The 24,317-nt window shown below is 46.5% G+C and overlaps 1 protein-coding gene across 1 annotated transcript in view; it reads right to left on the reverse strand.

Annotated features, from left to right (window-relative positions):
* Nucleotides 1-22,519: 22,519 nt before the first annotated feature.
* Nucleotides 22,520-24,317, reverse strand: part of ENO2 (enolase 2) — an 82,196-nt gene continuing 80,398 nt past the window's right edge. Inside the window, exon 12 of the mRNA XM_086932920.1 lies at nucleotides 22,520-24,270. Within this exon, the coding sequence (XP_086789046.1) occupies nucleotides 24,201-24,270 (70 nt within the window). The 3' untranslated portion in view covers nucleotides 22,520-24,200. The remainder of the gene's footprint in view (nucleotides 24,271-24,317) is intronic.

A 24,317-nucleotide genomic window follows, 5' to 3' on the forward strand; every position in this document is an offset into this window, starting at 1 on the left:
TACTCTCAATCCAAGCGTGGTTGTTATGTGAGGGTATGTTTAATGTTTAGGTTTAATTGCTTATAAAGCACTAGAATGCCGAAGCGTCTTGGCGCTAAGGTGTGAGGGTAAAAGATGAGTGGTGACATAGCCTATGTAGTTGTAAAAAGCCTCGTTTTTAGATTCTTCCTGGATCGATAGAGATTTGACTGGCGTCTCAGGGACAGAGGCAGTTTGTTCCACAGCTTAGCCTCCCAGTATGTTATAGCTTGGCCCACTCAACTGGCTCGTTTGAACTTCACAGTTTCTATGAAACCTTGGCTGGCCGACCTGAGGGCACATGAGTTAATGTATAATGTAAAAAGTTTTTGAAGATCTGCTGCACTCCCACCCCCCCTTATTGCCTTATATACCAAAGTTAAGGATTTAAATTTGAAGCGGTATTTAATGGGCAGCCAGTGGAGTGATTTGATTCCAGCTGAGGTTGGCTGTTCTCTGCGCAACCCTAAGAGAAGTCTGGCAGCCTCATTTTGTAAGGACTGCAATTTTTGCAGTTTGAATTTGCCAATTCCCAAAAACAGTACATTGGAATAATCCAGCTTTGACAAAAAAAGAGCTACCATCACTGTTTTTTAGAGCTCTTGGGGTGTGAAAGGAATTTTTTTCTCAAAGTTTTTAAAAGGAGAAAACACAAGGAGATGAGACTATTCACTTTGGGCACCAAAGTTCAATGTATTATCGAAAATGATCCCTAAAGGATGTATGACGGTACAACGCGTACCGTCACAATGCATCCATTTACACCGCATTCCTTACAACGCAAGTCGTTACCACGACTTGCGTTGGGGGCGTGTATTTCGAATAGTATAATTTACTATTCTAACACCAGTCCCCGTGGACCCTAGGGAAGGTGTTGGGATAGTAAATTTACTATTTTTAATCCTTTAGCGCCCTCCAGCGCAAGTCGTGGTAACGGCTTGTGTTGTAACGGCCGCATGGTAAAGGTACCGCGTGGTAAAAACTTTGTGGTAAAGGATGTTTACCATCCCTAAATTTCTAACCTTTTCGACTGGATGAGGACACTCTCCGGCCTCCGACGGCCACCAAGCCCCGTTCCAAAGGGGTTGGCCTGGTCCAAACTCCATCACCTCTGTCTTCTCTGTATTCATTTTCAAATAGCTCTGGCACATCCAGGCCATGATGTCAGCGAGGCAGGCGTGAAACTTAGTTGCTGTGGTCTCTGGCTGGTTAGTGATGGAAATAATGAGCTGAGAATCGTCAGCATACGAAACCAATCTGAAGCCATTTCTCCTTACTAAGTTGGCCAGAGGAGTGACATACAGATTAAACAGGGTTGGTGATAGCGCAGACCCCTGCGGCACTCCACAGGGGAGATGAAAACTCTCTGACTGCATGCCATCCCAAAACAGCTTCTGCTCCCTTGCCTCCAGAAAGGAGGACAGTATGGACAGGGAGGTCACTTCGACCCCTATATCCCTCAGCCGCTGCACCAGGACAGTGTGGTTTATGGTGTCAAAAGCGGCTGATATGTCAAGGAGCACGAGGACCGCCCTTCCCCCAACATCCACAGCCCTGCGATCTCTTCAGCTGCAAGAATTAGTGCAGACTCAGTAGAGTGACGTGGGCGAAAGCCATGCTGTGACGAATCCAGCAGGTTGTTTTCGTCAAGATAGTCTGTTAACACTCTACTGAGTTGTTTTTCTAGCACTTTTGCAGTAATAGGGAGACCGGCTATGGGTCGATAGTTCATAGGCTCACTGGAGTCTAAATTCTGTTTCTTTAAAAGAGGCGTAATAGCTGCCATTTTCCAAGTTGTAGGATAACAACTGGTGGCTAGAACTTGATTCACAATAGGGGCCAGATTTTTGCAGATCTTATGCGCTGCTTGATGCATAATAGAAGGGGGGCAGGGATCAGTAGGAGCGCCATATTTTGTGGAAAGTAGAAGTTTTTGAACCTCTCCGTGGTTCATTGGCTGAAAGCAGGTCAGCTTGCATTGTGGGCTTATATTGGCCACTATCAAGTCCTGAGGTCTAGCAGGGCTTGGGAAATTTTTGTAAATTTCTCTTGCCTTCTCTTGAAAGTAGTCAGCCACTTTATTGCATACATTTTGATCTGGCTTGAACGCTTTGTCTCGCTGAGGTTTGGCCAACAGATTAACTGATTTGAACAATTCCCTGGTGAAATTGCCTGCCTCTTTTATTTTTACATTAAAAAACTGTTTTTTTTGCAGCGATAATTGCTTCTTTATATAAAAGAATGGTGCGGTTGTAGATGGCTTTCTTGTGATTGTCATAGTTTTGCCGCCATTGGCGCTCCGCTCTTCTGCAGTGGATTTTTAAGCTTTTAAGTTCTGGGTTGTACCATGGCGTTGACGTTTTTACTCTTTTTGCCATCGCTAACTTCTTGGGCGCGACTATATCAGCTGCTGATGTTAGCCAGTCGTTAAACTACTGAACTGCTTTGTTGTTGTCAGAGTCTGGGGTTGTCGGGAAAATATTAAGTTCCGACTCAAAGTCCCCATCATTGCTTTTATCCCCTCGCCTGATTAATAATGCCTTGGAGATTTTGGCTTGAACTCCGGGTTGTATCTGGGTGAGTTTAAGTTTAAAATAAATGGCCTTGTGGTCTGTCCATGGTAATGCTTGTAGGTTGGAAACGGTGATATCAGGGTCACTAGTGAAAATCCCATCCAACGTATGGCCTGCCAGATGCGTGGATCCACTTATCATTTGTCTGAGGTTAAGAGCCTCAAGATTGTCTAACAACCTAGCGGTGTCTGCATTCTTGTTTGCTTCTAGGTGATAGTTCAAATCACCTAGAATGGTGAGGGAGAGCGGGTCAGTATAAGATTCCAGGAACGTCAAAAGGGCTTGGGAGGAGGCCCCTCTGGTTCCCTGTGGGCGATAAATCAGTAACCCTTGCAAAATCTGAGAGTTGTTTAATTTAATGCGGAAGTGCAGTGCTTCCGCTGGGAGCGTGGAGATCATCCCAAGCTGTACTGTGAAATGATCACGGTAAATAATCACTATCCCTCCCCCTTTGCTCGCCGCTCTATCGTCAGAAAGGTAAGCATAACCCTCTGGAATGGCAATGTTCCAGTCCCGAAATGGAGTTGCTGCTGAATATGCTGTATGTGTGTGAATGCATTTAAGTACACACAATTTGCGGCTGTTGTCGAACCCGCTTTGGCTGCCTTCATTTACCTTTTCTTTGTGTATGGGGAGCTTTCACTTCTGCTTTCCATGCTGTGCTTGTCTTGTACAAGTTGCGTAATTTACGTTTATTAAATAATCAATTTTGCCATACAACCACCAAACCAGTTTTAGGGTGGCCACCTTACTGTATCTAGCTACTTACGCCATCAGTTCATTTGGAATGTAGCAAGTGGCCTGATAACAAAGTGGTAACAAAGCTCTATGGGGCCCACAACCTTGGCCTCTGCAAATGCGTGCCCCTCCCCAACCCTCGCAATTTGTTCGCAACCTGGACATTATTATAGATGATCAATTATCTATGCGTCAACAAGCGGTCAAGGTTGCCTCAACTTGCTTTGTAATTTTGAAATGGTAAAAAAAATCCTGTGGATAATGCCACCAATGACTCAAAAGACAGTGATTCAAGCCCTGATCGTATCCAGACTGGACTACGGTAACGTTTTATATCTAGGTGCCAACAAGGAGGTAATACGGAGGCTGCAAGTGGTCCAAAACTCAGCGGCCCGACTCCTTTGTCAGTTACCTCGAACGGCCTCCATCACAGGGACCCTCCGGGATTCACACTGGCTAAGGATTGAAAAGGCGTCCAAATTCAAAGCCCTTTGCTATATGCACAGAATCAATGCCGGTACTGCTCCTCGTTACCTTAGCACCTTAGTCTACCCGTACATTCCTACTCGTCTTCTTAGATCCACCAAGCAGGCAAAGTTTGTGACCCCCAGGTTAAAACTCACACGTATGGGTGGTCGGTCCTTTGCCTACTTGGCCACGTCTTTATGGAATTCGCTTCCACTCTCACTTCGTTTTGAACATAACTATGCCAAATTTCGAAAAAGCATTAAAACGTGGTTATTCAATCTTTGAAGCTTCGACTTGCTGATCTCTTCCTTCCTGTATGGGTCCGAAGACACCGGAAACCTACGGGTAGCTGTTGCGCCCTATAAATTTAAATATAATAATAATATTAGGTTGGCGGAGGCCCCTGTTTCTGCATTTTTGGCAGCAGTTATGCCATCATACTTAAACAAAAACAAACTTTTTGTTTCAGGTGCTCCTGTTGGTGCGGTGAAAACACTTTTGACAAAACCATGTCATGGCGGTCGGAAGGCATTAATATTTGTTTTGCAAAAACAAACCCCAAAACTTGATGTTTCTTTTGGTAAACAAAAAATCGATTACCTTTCCACGCAGGGGCATTTGTTTTGGTTTTTTGTGCCGAACTGTGCCTGTCACAGAGTGGAAAAAAGCATTCACAGGCCAACACTAACCAAGGAAGGCCTTCCAGTGCTCTGAAACCTTCAGTCCTGTGACAGGTGGGTGGACAGAGGAGGTTTGCCGGGCCCGGCAAAGCTGGTTGTCGGGAAACAGCATTTACAACGCGGCACAAAGCACACATGACGTTACAACGCACTCCTTTACCACGCATATTGTTACAATTACATGCCTTTGGGAAAGTGGCGTTGGACTTCGAAGTCCAGCGCTTTCCCTACTGTTGTGCCGACTCGAGTTGGAATAGTGAATAATATGGCTCCAAAGTCCTACGCCTTCCCTAAGGCATATCAGTATACATGGTAAAGGAATGCGCGGTAAAGAGGCATGTGTTGTAATGCCCGCGATGTAACGGCATGCGTGATAAAGGCTTGCGTGGTTCTGACGTACAACCCTGGCTGTCACTCCACTGAGGGAAACCTTGTGATCCCAGCACCGGTAGATTGGACTTATTTGTGGCACTTCTGCTGACCCACTAGCCCTGGGCTTTTATTGTGTATTGTAGGTTAGATTTAGCACTTGCTAAAGCTGACAAGGCAATGAAGCACTTTGTGGACACCCATTGTTCATTTTTAGTGTTAGTTGTAAGTGTTGTAGTAGTAGGTGATATCATTTTATTATCCTTGGTATGCCGATTAGTTGCAAGCAGATTCTACTCTAGAGGAAAGTGGGTCATTAAAGGTTGTCATTGATGGAGACACTTTAGGTATGCATCAATGTGCATTCCTAATTTTATATCTGTGATTGGTGGAATGTCTATTATTCTGTTGTTTGGTTGTCCTAGGATGTTATTGGATGGCAGTAGTGTTGTTGGAGAATGCAATTATATACATTTTGGGTCAAGCTTATAAAAGCTCAGTCAGAGAGTCTGGTGGGACTCTTGTTTGTAAGATCAAACAGTATAGGATAGGGGGAGCCGTGAACTGACATAGATTGTTAGTGAAGGTATGAAACAAGTCTATGCCAGCCATGCGCGGTTTGGCGATGGCTCACATGCGGGGTCATGGAATGAAGCACAATCACAAGAGGATATTTTTACTGAGTTTTTCTTTTAAAATAGAGTTGTATAATTCAGAATATGTGAGCATAGAAATTCGATGGAATTTCCTTGCTGCTGTTCTGGTCTCCAAGGATGTGCATAAAATTAGCAGGAGTTCGTCCTCCTTTCCAGATGTTGCCTGGTGTTCTACCGCTCATGATCTGTTACCTGGATTGTTTTGGGGCACTGCAATTCCCTTTTTCCATTGATGGGTCCTTATTCTGTTTTATACTCCAATGTGCAATTGGGTGCAACCACGTCTTATGCCTCCTTCTAACTCCAGGTCCCCCATGTATTCTGTGGGTGAATTCCATAGTTTGGTAACTTGGTCGGAGAAGGAAGTACAACTGGGAGCTTTCTTGCAGTATAGACGAACAATTCGTGGAGGGGCGATTCTGGAGCACAGCATCCTTTTTGGGGAGGGCCTCTATAGTTTCATCTGCAAAATATTGTCTTTTTTCATTGGTTGCACAGTGCTTTGGGGGTAGATCTTATGGCAGCAGGCAACATAATGCATGCTGGGTGTTTCAGTCTAGGTTTAACTCGTTAGATTTGCACACCGAATAGCAACGGTTTGTAAGTGATAACAGGCACCAGAAACATGGTCGGTGATGCCCTGGCTGAGCCGGTTTTCTTTTCTCTTCTCCCCTCTTCGCTCTCCCCCTTCTTCCTCAGGTCGCTGCCAGCCTGCCTACTCTTTTCTCAAATATCTTCCCGCGGGGCCCGAACCGCAGTCTTTCCCCTCCGCGCCTGCTCTTTCATCTCCCTCCTTTTCCCTTCTTCTCCCACGGTTGTAAACTTGTCAAAGTTGCAATGTTTGAGCCGTGGCTGGGAAACGAGGGTTCAAAATTAACCCATTGGATTAAATGGGCGAAATTAATATTTTTGAGCTTCGCCTCAAAAAAATCGAGTTTAAAAAAAAAAACGAAAATTGAGTGTGAAGGGAAAGGGTGCACACTCAGTCTCTCCTCCCCCTCCCGCACACCTCCGGCTCCCCTCCAGCTCCTGCCCGCGCTCCATGCCTGCTCTTGACTCTCTCCCTTCCGTCCCCCCTCCTCCTCTTCCTCTTCGCCTTCCTCCCCTGTCTGCCTGAGGGATAGCTCAGGCCACACTTCAGTTGCTCCCTCCTCCTCCTCTCTCTTATGCACGCGTTGCTAAGCAACAGCACAAAGAAAGGTGAAGCGAGCAGGCTCGGAGGCGCCCCAGAGAGATGGAGAGAGAGGGAGAGAGAGAGGCAGACGGCTGAGACGGAGAGGGTCGGGGAGAGATAAAGGCGGACCAGAGAGAGAGGAGAGACAAGATAAAGAGAAGTACTTCCGGAGAGAGACAGGCAGGCAGAGATAGAGACGTGCAGGGCCTCAGATGAAGAGAGCTGAGGGAAGCGAGACAAAGATAGACAGGCAAAGTGAGACAGGCACACGCATCCGAGCGGAGGGCGGAGACAAAGACAACACGAAGAGACAAGCAGATGGGGGAGAAAACAGAGACAGGCACACAATGCATAGTGGAGGTAAATAGCTTCAAACCAAAGTAGGAAGACACCCAAAAAAGGGATTTGGCGAGACAAGGGTGTCTCGAGACAGGCACAGAGAGAGACACTTGTAGAATGGCAGACGTATAGAGGACGAGATACTGTTTCAGGAACAGGTAGGCTGAGACATGCAGTCGGCGACATACAGACCTGGCCAAATAAAAATAGCTTGAGAGACATTGATAGGCAAACAGAGACAAACAGGCCAAGACAAACGGAAAAAAAACACAGACGACATGCGTATAAAAATAATAATTCAGTGATGCACAGGCAGACAACGATGGAGAAGGAATTTGTCAGAGAAGCCCAGAGGCAGACAGAGGAAGAAAGGCACGAATGCGCAGTGAAGAAGAGATTGACAGGCAGAAACAGACAGGCAGAGACTAGTGACCCAGACAGGAAGGCAGAGGAAGGCTGACTAGTATAGAAAGAAACAGGCAAATCAACAGAGTAAGGCGGTACATAGAGAAAGATAGTCAAGTAAAGATAGGCAGAGCGTGAAATACCGGGGTGTGGAGACAGAAAAAGATAGAGAAGCCGAGAAACTGTCACAGATAAGAGACAGAAGTTCATGGCTATCAGACAGAGATAGACAGAAACAAACTTCCAGGCAGGGTAGACGGACAGAGCAAGGCCAATTAGGGAGAGGTAGACAGACACAACAAGGCCAACAGAGAGAGGCAGACAGACAGAACAAGGCCAACAGAGAAAGGTAGACAGACGGAACAAGGCCAACAAGAGAGAGGCAGATAGACAGAACAAGGCCAACAGAGAGAGGCAGACAGACAGAACAAGGCCAACAAGAGAGAGGCAGACAGACAGAACAAGGCCAACAAGAGAGAGGCAGACAGACAGGACAAGGCCAACAAGAGAGAGGCAGATAGACAGAACAAGGCCAATAGAGAGAGGCAGACAGACAGAACAAGGCTAACAGAGAGAGGCAGACAGACAGAACAAGGCCAACAGAGAGAGAGGTAGACAGACAGAACAAGGCCAACAGAGAGAGGCAGACAGACAGAACAAGGCCAACAGAGAGAGAGGTAGACAGACAGAACAAGGCCAACAGAGAGAGGCAGACAGACAGAACAAGGCCAACAGAGAGAGAGGTATACAGACAAATCAAGGCCAACAGAGAGATAGACAGAGTAAGGCCAACAGACAGAGGTAGACAGACAGAGCAAGGCCACAGCGAGAGGTACACAAGCAGAACAAGGCAAAAAGAGAGAGGCAGACAGACGGAACAAGGCCAACAGAGAGAGAGAGACAGGCGGACAGAGCAGGGCCAACAGAGAGAGGTAGACAGACAGCAGAAGACCAACTGAGAGAGGCAGACAAAGCAAGCCCAACAGAGAGAGGTAGTCAGACAGAACAAGACCAATAGAGGGAGGTAGACAGAGCAAGGCCAAAAGAGAGAGGTTTACAGATAGAGGCAGACAGAGCAAGGTCAACAAAGAGAGACATACAGACAGAGCAAGGCCAACAGAGAGAGGTAGTTAGAGCAAGGCCACCATAGAGAGGTAGACAGACAGAACAAGGCCAACAGAGAAAGGTAGACAGAGCAAGGCCAACAGAGAGAGGTAGACAGACAGAGCAAGGCCAACATACAGAGGTAGACACAGCAAGGTCAACAGAGAGAGGCAGACAGACAGAGCAAGGCCAACATAGAGAGGTAGACACAGCAAGGTCAACAGAGAGAGGCAGACAGACAGAGCAAGGCCAACAGAGAGAGGTAGACAGACAGAACAAGGCCAACAGAAAGAGGTAGACAGAACAGGGCCAACAAAAGAGAGAGGCAGACAGACAGGATAAGGCCAACAAGAGAGAGGCAGACAGACAGGACAAGGCCAACAGAGAGGGGTATACAGACAGAACAAGGCCAACAGAGAGAGGTAGACAGACAGAGCAAGGCCAACAGAGAGAGGTAGACAGACAGAACAAGGCCAACAGAGAGAGGTAGACAGACAGAACAAGGCCAACAGAGAGAGGTAGACAGAGCAAGGCTAACAGAGAGAGATAGACAGACAGAGCAAGGCCAACAGAGAGAGGTAGACAGACAGAACAAGGCCAACAGAGAGAGGTAGACACAGCAAGGTCAACGGAGAGATATACAGACAAATCAAGACCAACAGAGAGAGACAGAGCAAGGCCAACAGACAGAGGCAGACAGAGCAAGGTCAACAAAGACAGGTATACAGACAGAGCAAGGTCAATAGAGAGAGCTAGACGGAGCAAGGCCAACAGAGAGAGGTATACAGACAGAGAAAGGCCAACAGAGAGAGGTAGACAGACAGAGCAAGGCCAACAGAGAGAGGTAGACAGACGCAACAAGGCCAACAAGAGAGAGGCAGATAGACAGAGAGAGTCAGACAGACAGAGAGAGGCAGACAGAGAGAGGCAGACAGTCCATCCAGGGCAGGAAAGGGAGTCCGATTAAGAGACTAGCACAGACAGACATACTTAGAGAGATAGTGAGGAAAGCCTAATAGAGGGCTAGAGAAAGACAGACAGAGAGGCAGTCTCCTAAGAATATAAGGCCTGGCACGGTGAACAGAAATGTGGCTCCCTACGCACGTTTCACCTTTTCCAGCTTGCCCTGTGATTTTTTCCCCCAGTCCCAGTAAAGAAATGGACATAGGAGGTTTTCGGTGGTTACCTGTTCCAAACAGTAGAGTGCATGGTTCTGGTAGCAGGCGATGCACTAAAGTGTACCACCATCTGTAGTCGAGGGCAAGTCTTTGAGTGGGATAAAAAAAAGTGGGTCTGTACAATATACGCAGTTGTAGAAAGTAAGAATAAAAATCAACACACTCGACGCTGATTACCACCCATAAAAAGTTTTAAGTTTCATGGGATCACCATTTTTTAATGTAGTGTCTTGAGGGATCGTGCCTACTAGAACACACCACAAAAATTAGTTGTTAAGATTAAGACAACACGGTCCAGTGTATAGCAATGGAGTAATCACGGTGGAACCAGTCTGCTTTAACACTAGTTACGTTTGACTTCCATTTGTTTCTCTCTCCTCTACCTAGAAGATCTACTGAGGACACAGTGAAGACAGGTGAGCACATTAGGCCTCACTTTAGTGCATGGAATGTGTGCACCTTTCATGAGCAGGGACATTAAGCAGTAGATAAATAGCCCTGACGAATGCCCCAGGCCCAAGTGGGCTCTTAGCGCGGGCCGAAACATGTTGGCATGTTGAAAGGGGTACAACTGAACAATTATATTCAGAAAACCTTGAACTTTTCACGTTTTTATTCATGCCCCAGGTACCCTCCTAATAAAACATTGTTTAGGTATATCTGAAGGTATTTTTACTATCACTCATCTGGTTCCCTGCATGACCAGTACTTGCTTTATATAAGAACTCCCATCAAATCTTTGGTAGAGTCAGTCTGGGTAGTACCATCTTACCTGGGTGTGGATAGACGCCTATGATGAAGCATGTCACGATAAGTGAGTGCAGCATCTACTCCAATATTTTTGGGTACCCCATCGCCCAAAGATTAAGCAGAGGGAGACCAACATATGCCCTCGTGACCCGATTTTACCTCCTTTTTCTTCTCCATTCAGTGAAACTGACGTTACGACGGAGCAATAGTAAGTTCACTGCATCACTGATTGTAATGCCGAGGTCTTGTTGCCTATCTAGCCTGGCCTGCCTGACGCCCAGGCGTGTGCTGCCTGTGTGAGTGCATAAAGTTTAGCAATGATGTGACATGGTGTGGACATTTGTAAGGGGTGAGTCAACGCTGGCAACTCTGGTGGTTCAAGCAAATCCGCCCCTAGTAGGTCACACATCGTGTGACGGGCCCTGTAGTAATAGAACTGGGCCAGGACCGAGGATTCAACATTCTGTGCAGAAACAACCTGTTCCCAGTTACACATTGTACCATCTTGGAAGACATCCCCCATAGTAGTTAGACCAAGCCCCCACCGCGCCCGTATGCCCTCCTTCTCCAGATGAAACCACGTACACCAATCCAACAGGGCGAGCAACGGAAGGATTCAGCCTGTTGCTTTAGAAGCCACTGCCAGGAATAAATAATGACATTCAGTGGGTCCAGGGCACTGTAGTGTCGCATCGGCTTCGGAAACAAGGTCTGGTGTAGAGCTAACGGCCTCTCGCTCACGCCACAGTGGTAAGTTCTTCAGACCATGTACCCAGTAATGAGCACACATGCACCGCGCGGTCCTGTGGTAGGCCTCAAGGTCTGGAGTGTTCTAATACGGTAGTGCTAGCATGTCCCAAATCACCCACAGTTGCTTCACAGCCCAGGCCAAACAAACCTCTCAGATTGTTAAACCCTGCACGTGGCAGCAAGATCGGGTTATTAGCAAACAGGAAGAGGAATCGGGGCAGCACAACCATTTTCATGATGGATATCAGCCTTCTGAGTGACAAAAAAATTTAATCCACCGCTTTACAGCGTCCAAGAACTTCTGCCCTGCTTTGCCGTAGTAATCTAGTAGAACCACTAATGGGTCTGTGTGCACCTGAATCCCCAGGTATCTCTCAGAGACAGTAGTAAACTATAATGGAAATTCTGCTTGAACCTGGGTTGTAGCTTGAAAGTAACGCAGCACAGCGCAGCCAAATGGCTTGCAACACTGCACTACGTTACTTCATTGTAAATCTGGCCTTTTGTCCTGTTGTACCACAAGCTCCTTTCTGGGGCCTCATTCGTTTAGGGCAGTGAGGCTGAGCAATCAACGTTTAAGCTGCAAAGATTATGGCATGGGACCTTAGATATTGTGTGATGCATTCATCGTTCGAAGGTCAGCATCCAGCCAGGGCTATAGTTCGACAGCACAGACCTTTAATTACATTGTAGATTACTTGAACAGTAGATGGGTGATACACAGAGCAAACCAGGAGGTTCAAGCACAATCTGTGGCTCAGATATGACCTCCACTGTCACCTCCAGAAAATGATGTATCAAAGGGTTTTACTCATTCTGTGTCTATGGCAAAATGTGCACATACAGAAGGGCCTATGTTCTGATAGTAGTGCCCTGTGGCTTCATAACTGGGCTCAGCAATCCTGCCACGGATATAAGGAAGTCTCCCATTCTTGTGCATGTCCCTTGTAACAGGGAGATCAGTCTTGTTATCAACCATGACTACGGAGGATAGTGGCTACAACAGTGTCTCGGTGAGTTTCCAAGCAGATTATAGCCATCGGCTCAGCAGTCAGGGCCAGTGCTGCAGAGTTGGTTGTTTGCAAACATCCCAAATCCCACCAGCAAGTGCTGCCCAAAGAAATCTCAGACGCACCTTGTTTATGATTATAGAGGCAGTTCTGGGATAGAAGGCAAAAAATACACAATTCACTGGCTAGAACAAAACATAGCTTTTACCACTCTTCAATAACTTCTGGGGCCGTTATCTTACAATGTGGCAGACTCTAGGGGAGCTTTGAGTGGAAGGGGTTACCCGAGTGTCCCTCTTGGGCAGATGAATAAGAAGCTGGAGCATCCATGGATGCCTGTGCTCCTTCTCCACCTGGGAACCTACACCTGGACACAGCTGGGACTTGAGCTCTGGTTGCCAAATGGCAGACTGCAAGTGATGGGTGTGCAAGTGGACCAAGCAGGGAGCTAGCTCAGCAAGCTGGAATCAATCAGTGGAGACCCCTACATAGGCCAGTGTTAATTTTCATTCTTTTGGTTTGCACTGGACAGACACTCTTCTGATCTTGGGCAGGTTCCGCTGTCTCTCTACTCTGGGCCACAGGTCTGATCCACAAAATGAGGCATATGTCCTCGCTGCTCAGGGCTGTGTGCATCCTCCTCTTTCCTGATGGGCAGAGTAACTTTGTGGGTTCTGCAATTCTAAGGCTGTTACTTGTCATGAAGGACACAGTAATCACTGCCTTGCAACTGTTTCATAACTTCCTCAATGCAAATGTAGAGACTTCTTCGGGAATCAAAAGGCAATACAGTACCAACTCTGATGTCCCAGTTTTTATCTAAAGTTATGGGCACCGGAGAGTCAACTGGTACCCAGCTCCAGGAACGGCCAAAGTTGAAATTAAGGTGACTGTCTGTTCAAATGTCCCATGCTTTTCCCGCAGGAAACATAGAGAAGAAGGATGGGGCATTAAGCTCCGCCCACTCTTCACCCATATTTTTCATTGGCTTGTGTCATTGTAAATGCTGGCTTCTGATTCGTTATTAGGCCTGTTAGTCCCTCCTTAGTCCGCCTTGTCTTCATTTGTAACCTCCCATGAGGACTGGCCCTTTCATCTTCTGTTGTTACACGGTATGTCTTATTTAATCTGTTAGCACTATTTTCTTTAATAAGTTTCTCTTACTGCAGGCATGACCTGCTTTTCCTGCAACATTCAGTGCACCATGCCCGCTTTCACTTTCCAAGCAGCTGGGACAACGGCAGCCGCTTCTTTGGAATGAAATAGGTTTCACATTTACAAGACTTTGAGCTATTGGCATTGTAAATGACAATGCCTTTTATGTATGTGTTAATTATCAAAACAGACAAATAAAAGCCATTGTCATTTACAATACCAATAGCTTAACCTCTCGCAAATGCGAGACCTATTGCATTGCAAATGCTTGTTGAATTCACTCCACAAACCCAAGATGGTTCAAGTTTCTGGGCAGATTGGTCTGGCTTTGCTCTCATCCACTGCAAAGGGCAAAAGCATCATCTCATGCTTGGTTCTCTCTGCCTCAGTCTTGAGGGACAGCCATTAGTATATAACTATTAGGAGCCTATAGTGCGATAGAGACAAACATAGTGTGGGTAGGGGGGCTGGGGGGGGGGGGGGGCACGGAAGGATGGGGCTCATCCTCTAGCTAAAGACACGTTGGAATTGACCTTGCCTAACCCTAAGGGACCTCCAGGTTGGATCACAGTCACAATGTCCTTCCAAAGTGTCACCAGGCCTGGTCTTACTGCAAGAAAACTGTAACCCACCTGCTAGCCCCCCTCTGCTTTAAAGAAAGAGATGTGCCCCTGATCTGAGAGAATGATCAGCATGTGGAGTCCTGACTCCGAGTAATAACCTCTACTCCTGCATTAGATTAACAGCTACCAGAAGCCATCACTGCACATGGCCTCAGTAGGGAGCAGCGGACACTGCCATCTATCGGCGAATGTCTGCTCTGCACAGACTCCCCGAATAGCAGAGTCTAGAATCTGCTAGAGGCAGCAGTCAGTGAAAAGATGTGGATGCCTCACGGTTCTAGTCCCCTGGGAGAAGGATGCTGGCTTGTCCTGGATGCTTTGAGAGAGGTTTGACCCAACAAGGCCTAGTGGGCGTCTCAGAGCCTGTTCAGTCTCCCACAGCTAAGCTCCTTACCTACCCCAGTGTGTACAGTGTCTGCTATGCGTGTGTCACGTCACATGGGATTTGTGGAAGTGGAGATCAACTTAGACAGGGGCAGAATGGGAGACAGACCTGCAGTGACAGATAAAAAGACAGAGGCAGAAAGGGAGACAGACCTGCAGTGACAGATAAAAAGACAGAGGCAGAAAGGGAGACAGACCTGCAGTGACAGATCAGGACACAGAGACAGAATCAGAAAGAGGGAGACAGACCTGCAGTGACAGATAAAAAGACAGAGGCAGAAAGGGAGACAGACCTGCAGTGACAGATAAAAAGACAGAGGCAGAAAGGGAGACAGACCTGCAGTGACAGATAAAAAGACAGAGGCAGAAAGGGAGACAGACCTGCAGTGACAGATAAAAAGACAGAGGCAGAAAGGGAGACAGACCTGCAGTGACCGATCAGGACACAGAGACAGAATCAGAAAGAGTGAGACAGACCTGCAGTGACAGATCAGGACAGAGAGAGAGAAACAGACAGAGTGAGACAGGCCTGTAGTGACAGACCAAGACACAGACCAAGACACAGTGACAGAGGCAGAAACGGAGACAGACCTGCAGTGACAGACAAAGACACAGAGACAAGTCCAGAAAGTGAGACAGACCTGAAGTGAAAGATCAAAACACAGATACAGGGACAGAAAGGGAGACAGACCTGCAGAGACAAATCAAGAGACAGAGGCCGAAAGGAGACAGACCTGCAGTGGCAGATAAAGACACAGAGACAGAAGCAGAAAGAGTGAGACAGATCAAGACACAGAGACCGAAGCAGAAAGAGTGAGACTGAGACCAGCAGAGGCAGACAAAGACACAGAGACAGAAGCAGAAAGTGAGACCGACCAGCAGAGGCAGATCTAGAAACACGCCTCCAACATTAGATAACGTTAGACTTGGTTAGGCTATAAGAGAGGTAAAGAAATGCATATAGGACAACCTGACAGAAGGTCAGAGACAAAGAGTGACAGGAAGAGAGAAAACGGCAGAGACACTCAGAGAGTGTAAGGGCAGAAGTCATCAGTTGGCTGGGAAAGCTGTCGCGCCCTGACCGTTTGCCTTTTTTTGTAGCTTGCCCTGTATGTTTTTTCTTAGGTGGACTTCACTGTCTGCGAGTAGGGTTACTCCTTTTGTACTCTGTAATTCTGCCCCTATTTGCTTTAAAAGTGTAAAACTGTTTTAAGCTTGTTCTCAGCATTATAATCCTTTCGATGTGTTTTCATCTTGTATTTTTTTGCTTTAAGTTTATATTAAAAGGAGAAAAAAATGCACAATTTTTATTGATTTCTCAATTTTTTTTTACCTTTCTTGGCATGAAAATATCGACCAAGATACTGGTCAGCTGGCCATCCTATCTGAGTCCACCCAAGCAAACGACGGTCATTCCCCTGGAACTTCTGTGCAGTCCTCCATAACTGATTTTCATACATTCCCTCCATAAAATGTGAATATATTCCAATAGATCTGATGTAGGCGTGAGACTCAACTTTTTAAATAAAAAAATGGCTTTATTGTAGTTGTCCCCCCCCAACTAAAATATTCTCCACTTCCATTAAGTCAACAGAGAAAACTAATTTCCCTGATTTTTTGTTGTTAAAAGTCTCCCACTTTCAAAATCTTAACATGTGTGGATGTGTGCAAGCAGTTTTGTGGCATGTTACGCAATTGTTGCTGACTCTTAAACGGTGTGGCATGGAGTATGTTCTGTGCAAGCACGACATGCACAAAGAGGTCTTTCCCCCTCAGGTGGTTGTCCTGACTGTTCCTTGTGAACAGCCCCAGAGAACACATAGATGAGCAGTGAGCTGGGAGGTTATATATCAGGGTCCCTGTGGAATAATGCCTGCCTGCAGTACCTGAACACCTCCTATTTTTCTTAGTGTCACTTCGGGGGTCAGAATGCAATACATTCTATTTCCGTGTTCCTGTTATGAACCAACTTTATGCTTTGGTTGCCTCTGGCAGTCCCCACTGCTCTCAAAGAAGGATTAATGCTCAGCCAATAATGCCTGCACCAGTGGGTAATGTGTACTCGCAAGGAGACTGTGAACCACCCCAAAAAGACGGACACCAGAGGAATTGCCTCTCAAGCTCTCATCGCCAGTCGACTTGACTATGGGAATGCCCTCTACACTGGAACCACCACCCTCCTTCTTAAGCACCTCCAAACAAATCAGAACGCATCAGACAATCCCACATCACCCCCCACCTCCATAGCCTTCATTGCTCCTCATCAAGAAGAGATGCCACTTCAAGCTGCTCACGCACGCCTACGAAGCCCTCCACAACAAGGGACCAGAATACCTGAATATCCGCCTGACCTTCTACCAGCCCACCAGACACCTGTGGTCTGCCACCATCCCCCGCATCCATTGTACTCGAGACGCAGAATGTTCCTTCTCCCACTTCGCTGCCAAGGCCTGGAACTACCCCCCCATCCACCTCCGAACCTCTATCTCCTCCCCGGATTCAGGAGAGGCCTCAAGACCTGGCTGTTCGAGTAGCCCCACCCCAGGCAGCCTCTGGATACCCCTCAGGGTGATCAGCACACTCTACAAATACTTATTGATTGATTGAAAAAGATGCTTGCCAGGAAGGGGACATTTATGGTCGCTAATTCCCTCAAGTCCAGGAAAAGATATTGGACCTTGGAGAAGCCATTGACCCTCCTTGAAAGAAGAGGGTGTTGTATACCTGGTGTGAGGCCAGAAGACTTCCCCTGATGAGGAGACAAGGCGTAATGTCCAGCTGACTGAAGCCTCTGTGGCGCTTTTGTCTAGGGAGTGAGCCGCCCAGTAGCAATGAGAACTTTGCAGCCCATAATGACTGGACTGATCCAAAAAGGATCTGTGTGGCCTGAGACGTAAAATCAACTTAGATTTATTGCAGAATATCAAGTCTGGGGAGCGCGAGAATACATGCCAGCATTCGGAAGAAAGAAGGCGGGAGATTTGGAACAATAAATTCAGGAAGTTTATTTTCCCCATTGACCTGTATTGAACTGTAGGCCGTTTTAGGTGGGAGACAACTAAAATAAAGCCATTTATGTCATAAAAAATGTGAGTCACCCCATCCCAATTCTTACCATCTCCATCCTTAGGGAAACTTGTCTCAGTCTGTTTTCATACCAAGGGAGACAAACGTTTTTACTTTCCACGTCCAATCAATTTGAAATACTCTAGCTGTCAGGGTTCCAGAGGTATGCTGTTTTGAATTTGGGGTACAACCCTTATCTTATAACCCAAGTCCCCAGACCCAGCTGATGAGACTGTTGGCCCAGTAGGTGTTACCAGACTTGTGGGAATCTATGATGCGGAAGAACCCAGTTTCAAGATACTGGCCCCACAGGTTTCGTACCCCTGGAGGATGTACCGCACCATTGGTCTCCCTGCCATGACTTCTGCTCAGTTGGAACCCTAATGGAACTTCCTCAGACTGACCTGGTAGCCTTGACCCTAAGCAAACACAAGGAGATGAACGATGGAGCACTGAAACTTTTCAGACACTCACCCCCAGTCACAGATCTGGGTTGAATCCATCATCGTTCTTTAGCTCACTGTGCCACCTCAGTTCAGACCCAGCTATATGCAAATCAGTCTTGACCCTGTGCCTCATGGGAACAGTCCAGCCTGAACTGCCAAGACAGGTCTACCCTGAATCGGAAACAAGCATTGTGGGACCGGTTTCTGGGTAACACCCCTCTTCAGCCAGGTTTGCTTGAATCCAGTGCAAAGTGAGCAAGGGACCCACGGGTGGGCATACCCTGCCAACTTAGGGCGAACAAAGCAATACAAAAGGGGATGATGGACGGAGCACTGAAACTTTTCAGGCACTCAGCCTTGACCCTAAGACTACTAAACATTTTGGAGCTCCATCAACTAGACACGAAGATCTGTCCTCTTTTCACAAGGATCTTAGAACACATTTCTTTTGATTCTAATGTTTGTTAAAGGACAGGCTATAAATCTTTCAGCACCAGGGCACTTTCTGGTCACAGTGTGTTCGATAAATGGTATTTGATTTATCCATTCATTCAAGATTTGTGAAGTGCCCATTGGTATCTCAAAAAGAATCTTGGACGCAGTTTGAACATCTGTTGCTTGGCTGTTGGTCTTTTTGGCTTTCCAGGACATTTGTTTTTTGGGAAAGTAAACAACCAGGGCTGAACCTGTGATGGTCCAGCTCAGCTCTTTACCCAGGGTGGCTGAGGAGATAGAGCAGAGGTCTGATGTATCATTGCCAACTTTCTGTCCAGTAGCCTTCTGTCCTGCAAAATAGAGGAAGTGAAGAAAGTAAAGGCTATTGTAAACCAGAGAGTTGACCAATTGGGCTAGGCACACAAAGAAAGAGACAGCTACCAGGGCCGGTGCTAGGGAGCTGACTTTTTGATGGGGCGCCTGTTTGGAAGTATTTCGAGGTTTTGAAAGCACCTGCTGCTGCATTGCTGGCCTCCGCAATGTTCATACAAAAATAAAAATGTCAAGATAACTCTGTGAGTAATGCTCTTCTTGGAGCAAGAAGGAGTTTTGTCAATTGGAAGTTTTTGCTCCTTTTATGGAAGCACAGCGGGTTAATGTGCCTGCTGCAAAGAATGTGTACCATGCAGATTATAAAGTGCATATAGTTTAAATAGGTCAGTGCTTTTGTCAGAGAGATCCTTTTGTAACTTGCAGTGTATATGTTAAAATCCTAAAATGGAACAGTGAACCAATAACTGTCATCAAAGAGCTGCATGCAAACTGCAAGGAATAGATTATGATGTTTTCCTCCATCTTTCTGATGTTTCAAAAAGGGTTCATTTCGGTTAAAAAAAATCCTAAATTATTAAATGTAACTCCCAACCATGGGGTTATGTTTTATATTCTGAGTCTGTGCTTCTCCAGACCAAGCACTCTTAAACTATCCTCCCTACCAGTATGAATGACATGTCACTCCTACACCTTGTAGTCCTCTGTATTATGTAACATTTCCTAAACACTGATTTACACATGTATGATTGATGGTCTCTGTGTAGGTTTTATGATGTAAAGTGCTCTGACACCCTACACTGGTATAGGTGGCGCTATTAAATACATCTGCGAGAGCGTGGTTATGGAGACTTGAGGGGGTACCGTTCAAGGTTATTAGTAGTGTGGGAGTCTGTGGGAGGTGCCCATGAGGGGCGCTAACTAACGTTGTCGCACAGGGCGCCACCAGCGCTAAAGCCGGCCCTGACAGCAACATGCAAAAGAGAGACAGTTGTAGATTTACGGACAGGCAGAAAAATGCATAGAGAAGGAGACACACAACATTTGAGAGACAGAGATAGAGTTTGAACCTTGACAGGCAGGCATTAAGAGACAGACCCAAAGAGACGAAGCCGACACATCATCTTAGCCAGAGCTCAATGAACAGGTACAGCTGTTTTCCACTACAACAGGTGCAGATGTCATCAGCTCGCTGAGACACTCTGGTGCAGCTGTTCACAGCCCATCTGGATACACCGATACAGACGTCCATGACTCTGATGAAAGCACACATACAGCTGTCGCCTGCCTCTGAGTAAAAGACCCAGAGTCACACCAGTCAACCTCTCCAATTGCTCAGCATTGTCCAGATAGGTTTGCATTATACCAGGGGTCTCCATCGGGTACCTCTGGAGCTACCAGCAGCTCACCAGCTGTCAGTGGGCAGCTCTTGGACATGGAGGCCTGCCCAATACATAATTCAGTGGATCTGACAGCCGTACTGCCTCCTGCATTATGCAGGAGTCAGCCTTACAAAATTGGAGTCCCTAAAATTTGCAGGCAGCCCAATCAATTCCAAAGGATCAAGCACACTTTCAGAGTGATTGACAGCAGGAAGCATGCAACATAACCAATCACCAAGCATCAAAGGCCTTGGCACAGTGGGCCCTGGTGCTAAGTGACTAAGGTCTCGTCTGAGAGGGGAGAGCAGGTACCTGGAGTGAGTGAGGGCCTACAAGAGTTGAAACAATTCTGATGACCAGGTCTGACGTGGTAACTACCGTCACAGCTAATATATTAGTAGCTCGAGATGATTTCTCTTGACCAAAATAGGTCGCTTTACAGAAGAGGTTGAAGACCCTTGAGCTGTACAAGTACCTCTACATACTTAAGTACACTATGAGCAGACGCAGCAGTTCCTAACCCAACTAAAAGCAGCACTGTCCTTGGCTGTCCCTCGAAGCCATGTATGGTGTAGACTGCATAGGGTAGATGCAAACATGAAGCTGTTCTTCGTCCGGTTAAAGCAAGGCACAGCTGTGTATAACCACAGCGAGAAGAAAGACATTTGTAGCACCACTGGAAGCGTCAGTATACAGATCCTTTCCTTGGCTTCAAGAACACTTTATACTAACCTCATGTCGGCTGGAAATGCATGTGTACGAGACGCACGGGCGATGCTGTCGTATAGCACAGTTGTACAGAAAGAAGTTACTTACCTGTAACTCTGGTTCTCCAGTATTGGTATCTTTCATAGATTGAAGTTCAGGCTTAGTTTGATGGACTGTTGTTGGTCTGCAGCATCAAGAGGCGTCAATACGGCTCTCCATTGATCATCTGATGGTAAAGGTGCATTTGTTTGTGTTTCCGATGGAATATCGGTAAAGCTCTTCTCAGCTCTCAATGAAAGAAAAAGTTGCAACTTTCCTCGGCTTTGTTGCATCCTTTCCTATACGGTTGCATCTTGCTTAGTTGAGCTGGTTCAATTGGTTAGTGGCAGCAACCTAAGGGTGTAACTCTCAGAAGGCATTAGGTTGTTGGAGACCTCATGACATGGAGCAAGATGGCAATTGTATGCTCTGAGCACATCTGGAAACAGATGCACCTTGTCTTCACATGTGGATAGTTCGGTGAGGACAGGTGCTGCAGAAGTTTCCACAGTTCAAAGCGCGTGTTCAGCTGTTCTCATCTAGTGTCACCTTCGTCCTCTGGTTTGACGATTGCATCTTGTCGCCAACCCCTAAATGGGGTCAAATGAACAATGCTGTTTAAAGTCCCATGCTTGGGTCTTGGGTCATTGTGGAGTTAGATCCTGTGAAACATAAAATATTATTGCTATATTCCCGGTAAAAAAAGCAATGTGAGGGCAAAAAAATCTATATGAGAAGGTTCCATTTGGCAGACTGCAAAGAAGGGGCCAAGGTAGGTTTAGATTACAACTTGGTTCCTGGAGCAGTCTCATCATTTGATTTCTAAAGGCAAAGCACATTACCTTAAACAATCTTTGTAGCACTTATTGCATTTACTTTGACATTTGCTGTCCCAGATAGATCTAAGAAACAACCACCAACAGGAAGCAAAACCACCCCATTTCTATAATTTAGGCAGTGGGTCAATGGCCGAAACCGCTGTAATTCGCTATCTAAAGTCAGAGAACCGGGCCCTTTTTTTAAACCTATACATCAAGGATGTGAATGACTGTCTGGTTAATTTCCTCCCTTGATATCAAACACACAAGCTGCACTCAACTGAAAAGCTCCAAAACCGGTCCTGGGTTGCTTGTGTTTTGGTTCACAGAGGACCTTGTTTGGCAGTTCGGACAGGATTATTCCTATTGCAGCAGGACCAAGACAGATTTGCATATGGCTGGGTCTAACTTGCAGTGGCATGTTGGGCAAAATAACAATGGGTTGGAATGCTATGCCAAGCGATTGTCGGTGGTTAGACAAATTGCAAGCATTCCTCCCATTACCCTTTGAGTATTTGATGTAATACCCCAAGAAACCAAGGTTATGGCTAGAAATAGGTCCCTTGCTCACTGTGACACAGGAACCAAGCTGCAGCAGACCGAAGAGTCACAATTCAACCAAACCTGCTCTTGGGTTCAAAAAGGACCTGGCTTGGCAGTTCGGGTTGGACTCTTCCTATTGGAGTAGGACTAAGAGTGATTTGCATATGGCTGGGTGTAATCTGAGGTTTCATGGTGGGCAAAAGAATGATGGATTGGATTGGTGTCCCGAGCGACTGCCAGGGGTTGGAAAAATTGCACGCATTCCTGCCATCACCTTTTGTGTGTTTGATGTCCACCCCAATAGTCAACCCACTGAAGGCTTTGCCACAACTGTATTCCAATAAGACGGACAGGACAATGGAGACAGACACAGGGGTAGTGCTGAGATCAACGATTTTTATTCATTTACTGGCTTAATTTTCTCATTGCATTTTTATTTTATTTAACAGGCTAAAAGCGCATGTGATAGCAGGGATTGGTGGAACAGGGGCATTGCATGGGGTGTCACGTTTTCGGACGGAGAGCATGTGACGCGTGTGATACTATCAGTGACCAAGGCAAACTATTTCAAAATAAATAGCCGGTTATTTCATGTGGCCAAAATATATTTATACAATAATAGAAATATAATTCAGTATTCAGTGCCACTTATTTTATTGGTGTCTCCATATTTTGGGTACTTCGGCTGGCATTTTTATTTTTGAAAACATGAGAACGTGGCAGTATTATTTCATGTTCCAGTCATAACACAAACTCAGTGAATCTTCGAAGCAGACCAGAATCAAGTCGAAAGTAATGTTCATATGCTTATCTGGATGCCACGGCTAAAAATGGAACTTTACTGTTTTCTGAATGTGATGGCGGTTCCTTCATGTGGTGGGCTGTCAGATTAGGCCAGTTTAGTTGTAGGTGAACAACAAACCTTCCACGCTTACCCATTGTCTTTCTTTGGTTCCCCTTTGATTACCAGCCCCACTCACTAGAGGATCTCCGGAAAGGGTTGTTACTCCAAAGGAGTCCGCGAGGTGTGGCAACGGGAAGCTTAGTCATGGTGGCACACCAGGCCACTTGCTGCAGGAGGTCCAGCAGGGGTGAATTAGAGGCGGGAACATGGCTCCTGGTGCTGCTGTGGATTGGTTATCACGAAACATTTTATCTAGAAATGTCCTCCCTTTTTGTTAAAAATTATTGCGTCCCATCAGGCGTGGACATAAATGGCCATTGTTGTCTTTTAGGAGATAGATAAAAGATGGAAGTCAGAGAGAAAGGCCTGGAAAGACAGAGAAAGAGATGCACTGGAGGGTGTAGCAGAGAGTTGGGTGTGGAGGGAAACTAAACCTGGCTTAGAAAGGCTTTCAGACATAGGAGAGAGATTGTATTGTATTGTATATTGTATTGTATTGTATATTGGATTTATATAGCGCTTATCACCCAGGGGTCTCTAAGCGCTTGCCTTGGGAACCCGTCCTGGCTTTTCCCTGTGAGATAGCCCCTACAGGGCATCCCCAAGGTGAAAGCCAGGCATCCCGCCGCGGGGGGCCGTTGTGGAGATTAAGCAAGCTTAATTCCCAGTGTTTCAGAGTGTGAACCCATGATTAGGTCAGGCACCGAAGCGAGAATTATCGAGTCCGAGGACACTTGGGCTCAGACCCTGCCGAGCCGGGAATTGAACCCTGGTCCCGGGTCTGACCTCTGCTTCAGGGTCTGCCTGCTCTAACCAGTGAGCCACACTTCTCCACAGATGGGTCTGCTAGGGAAAGAAAGAGTAAAAGAAAAAGGCAAGGGGAGGGAATTAACATACTGATGAGGAGAGAAAAAGAAATGGAGTGAAAGACAAGCAACGTAGAGAGATTGCAAAGACTAAAGTGGAACAGGGCTAGCAAGAGAGAGCCTGGTGATAGTAACTTGGGGATGAGGGAGAGAAGAGAAGGAACAGGAGCAGGATGGAGGTGCAAGGAAGGTTTTCTGGGAGGAGTGTGGAGCCTGCAAGCAGTTGGCGAGGTGGATGCTGATACAGCAGGTGTGCTCTGGGCCCTTCAGGACCTCCACAACAGTCGGATTAAAGGGCGCTGGGATTGCGAAAGTTGTGACCAGCGAAGCGCGCCTCGTCGCCAAGCTCTTCCTCGATCCTAAAAGGAGGAGAATACAAATAAGATGATTTTAGATCATTTCACCA

The sequence above is a fragment of the Lissotriton vulgaris genome, chromosome 7, assembly GCF_964263255.1.
Source record: "Lissotriton vulgaris chromosome 7, aLisVul1.2, whole genome shotgun sequence".
Lineage (NCBI taxonomy): Eukaryota > Metazoa > Chordata > Amphibia > Caudata > Salamandridae > Lissotriton > Lissotriton vulgaris.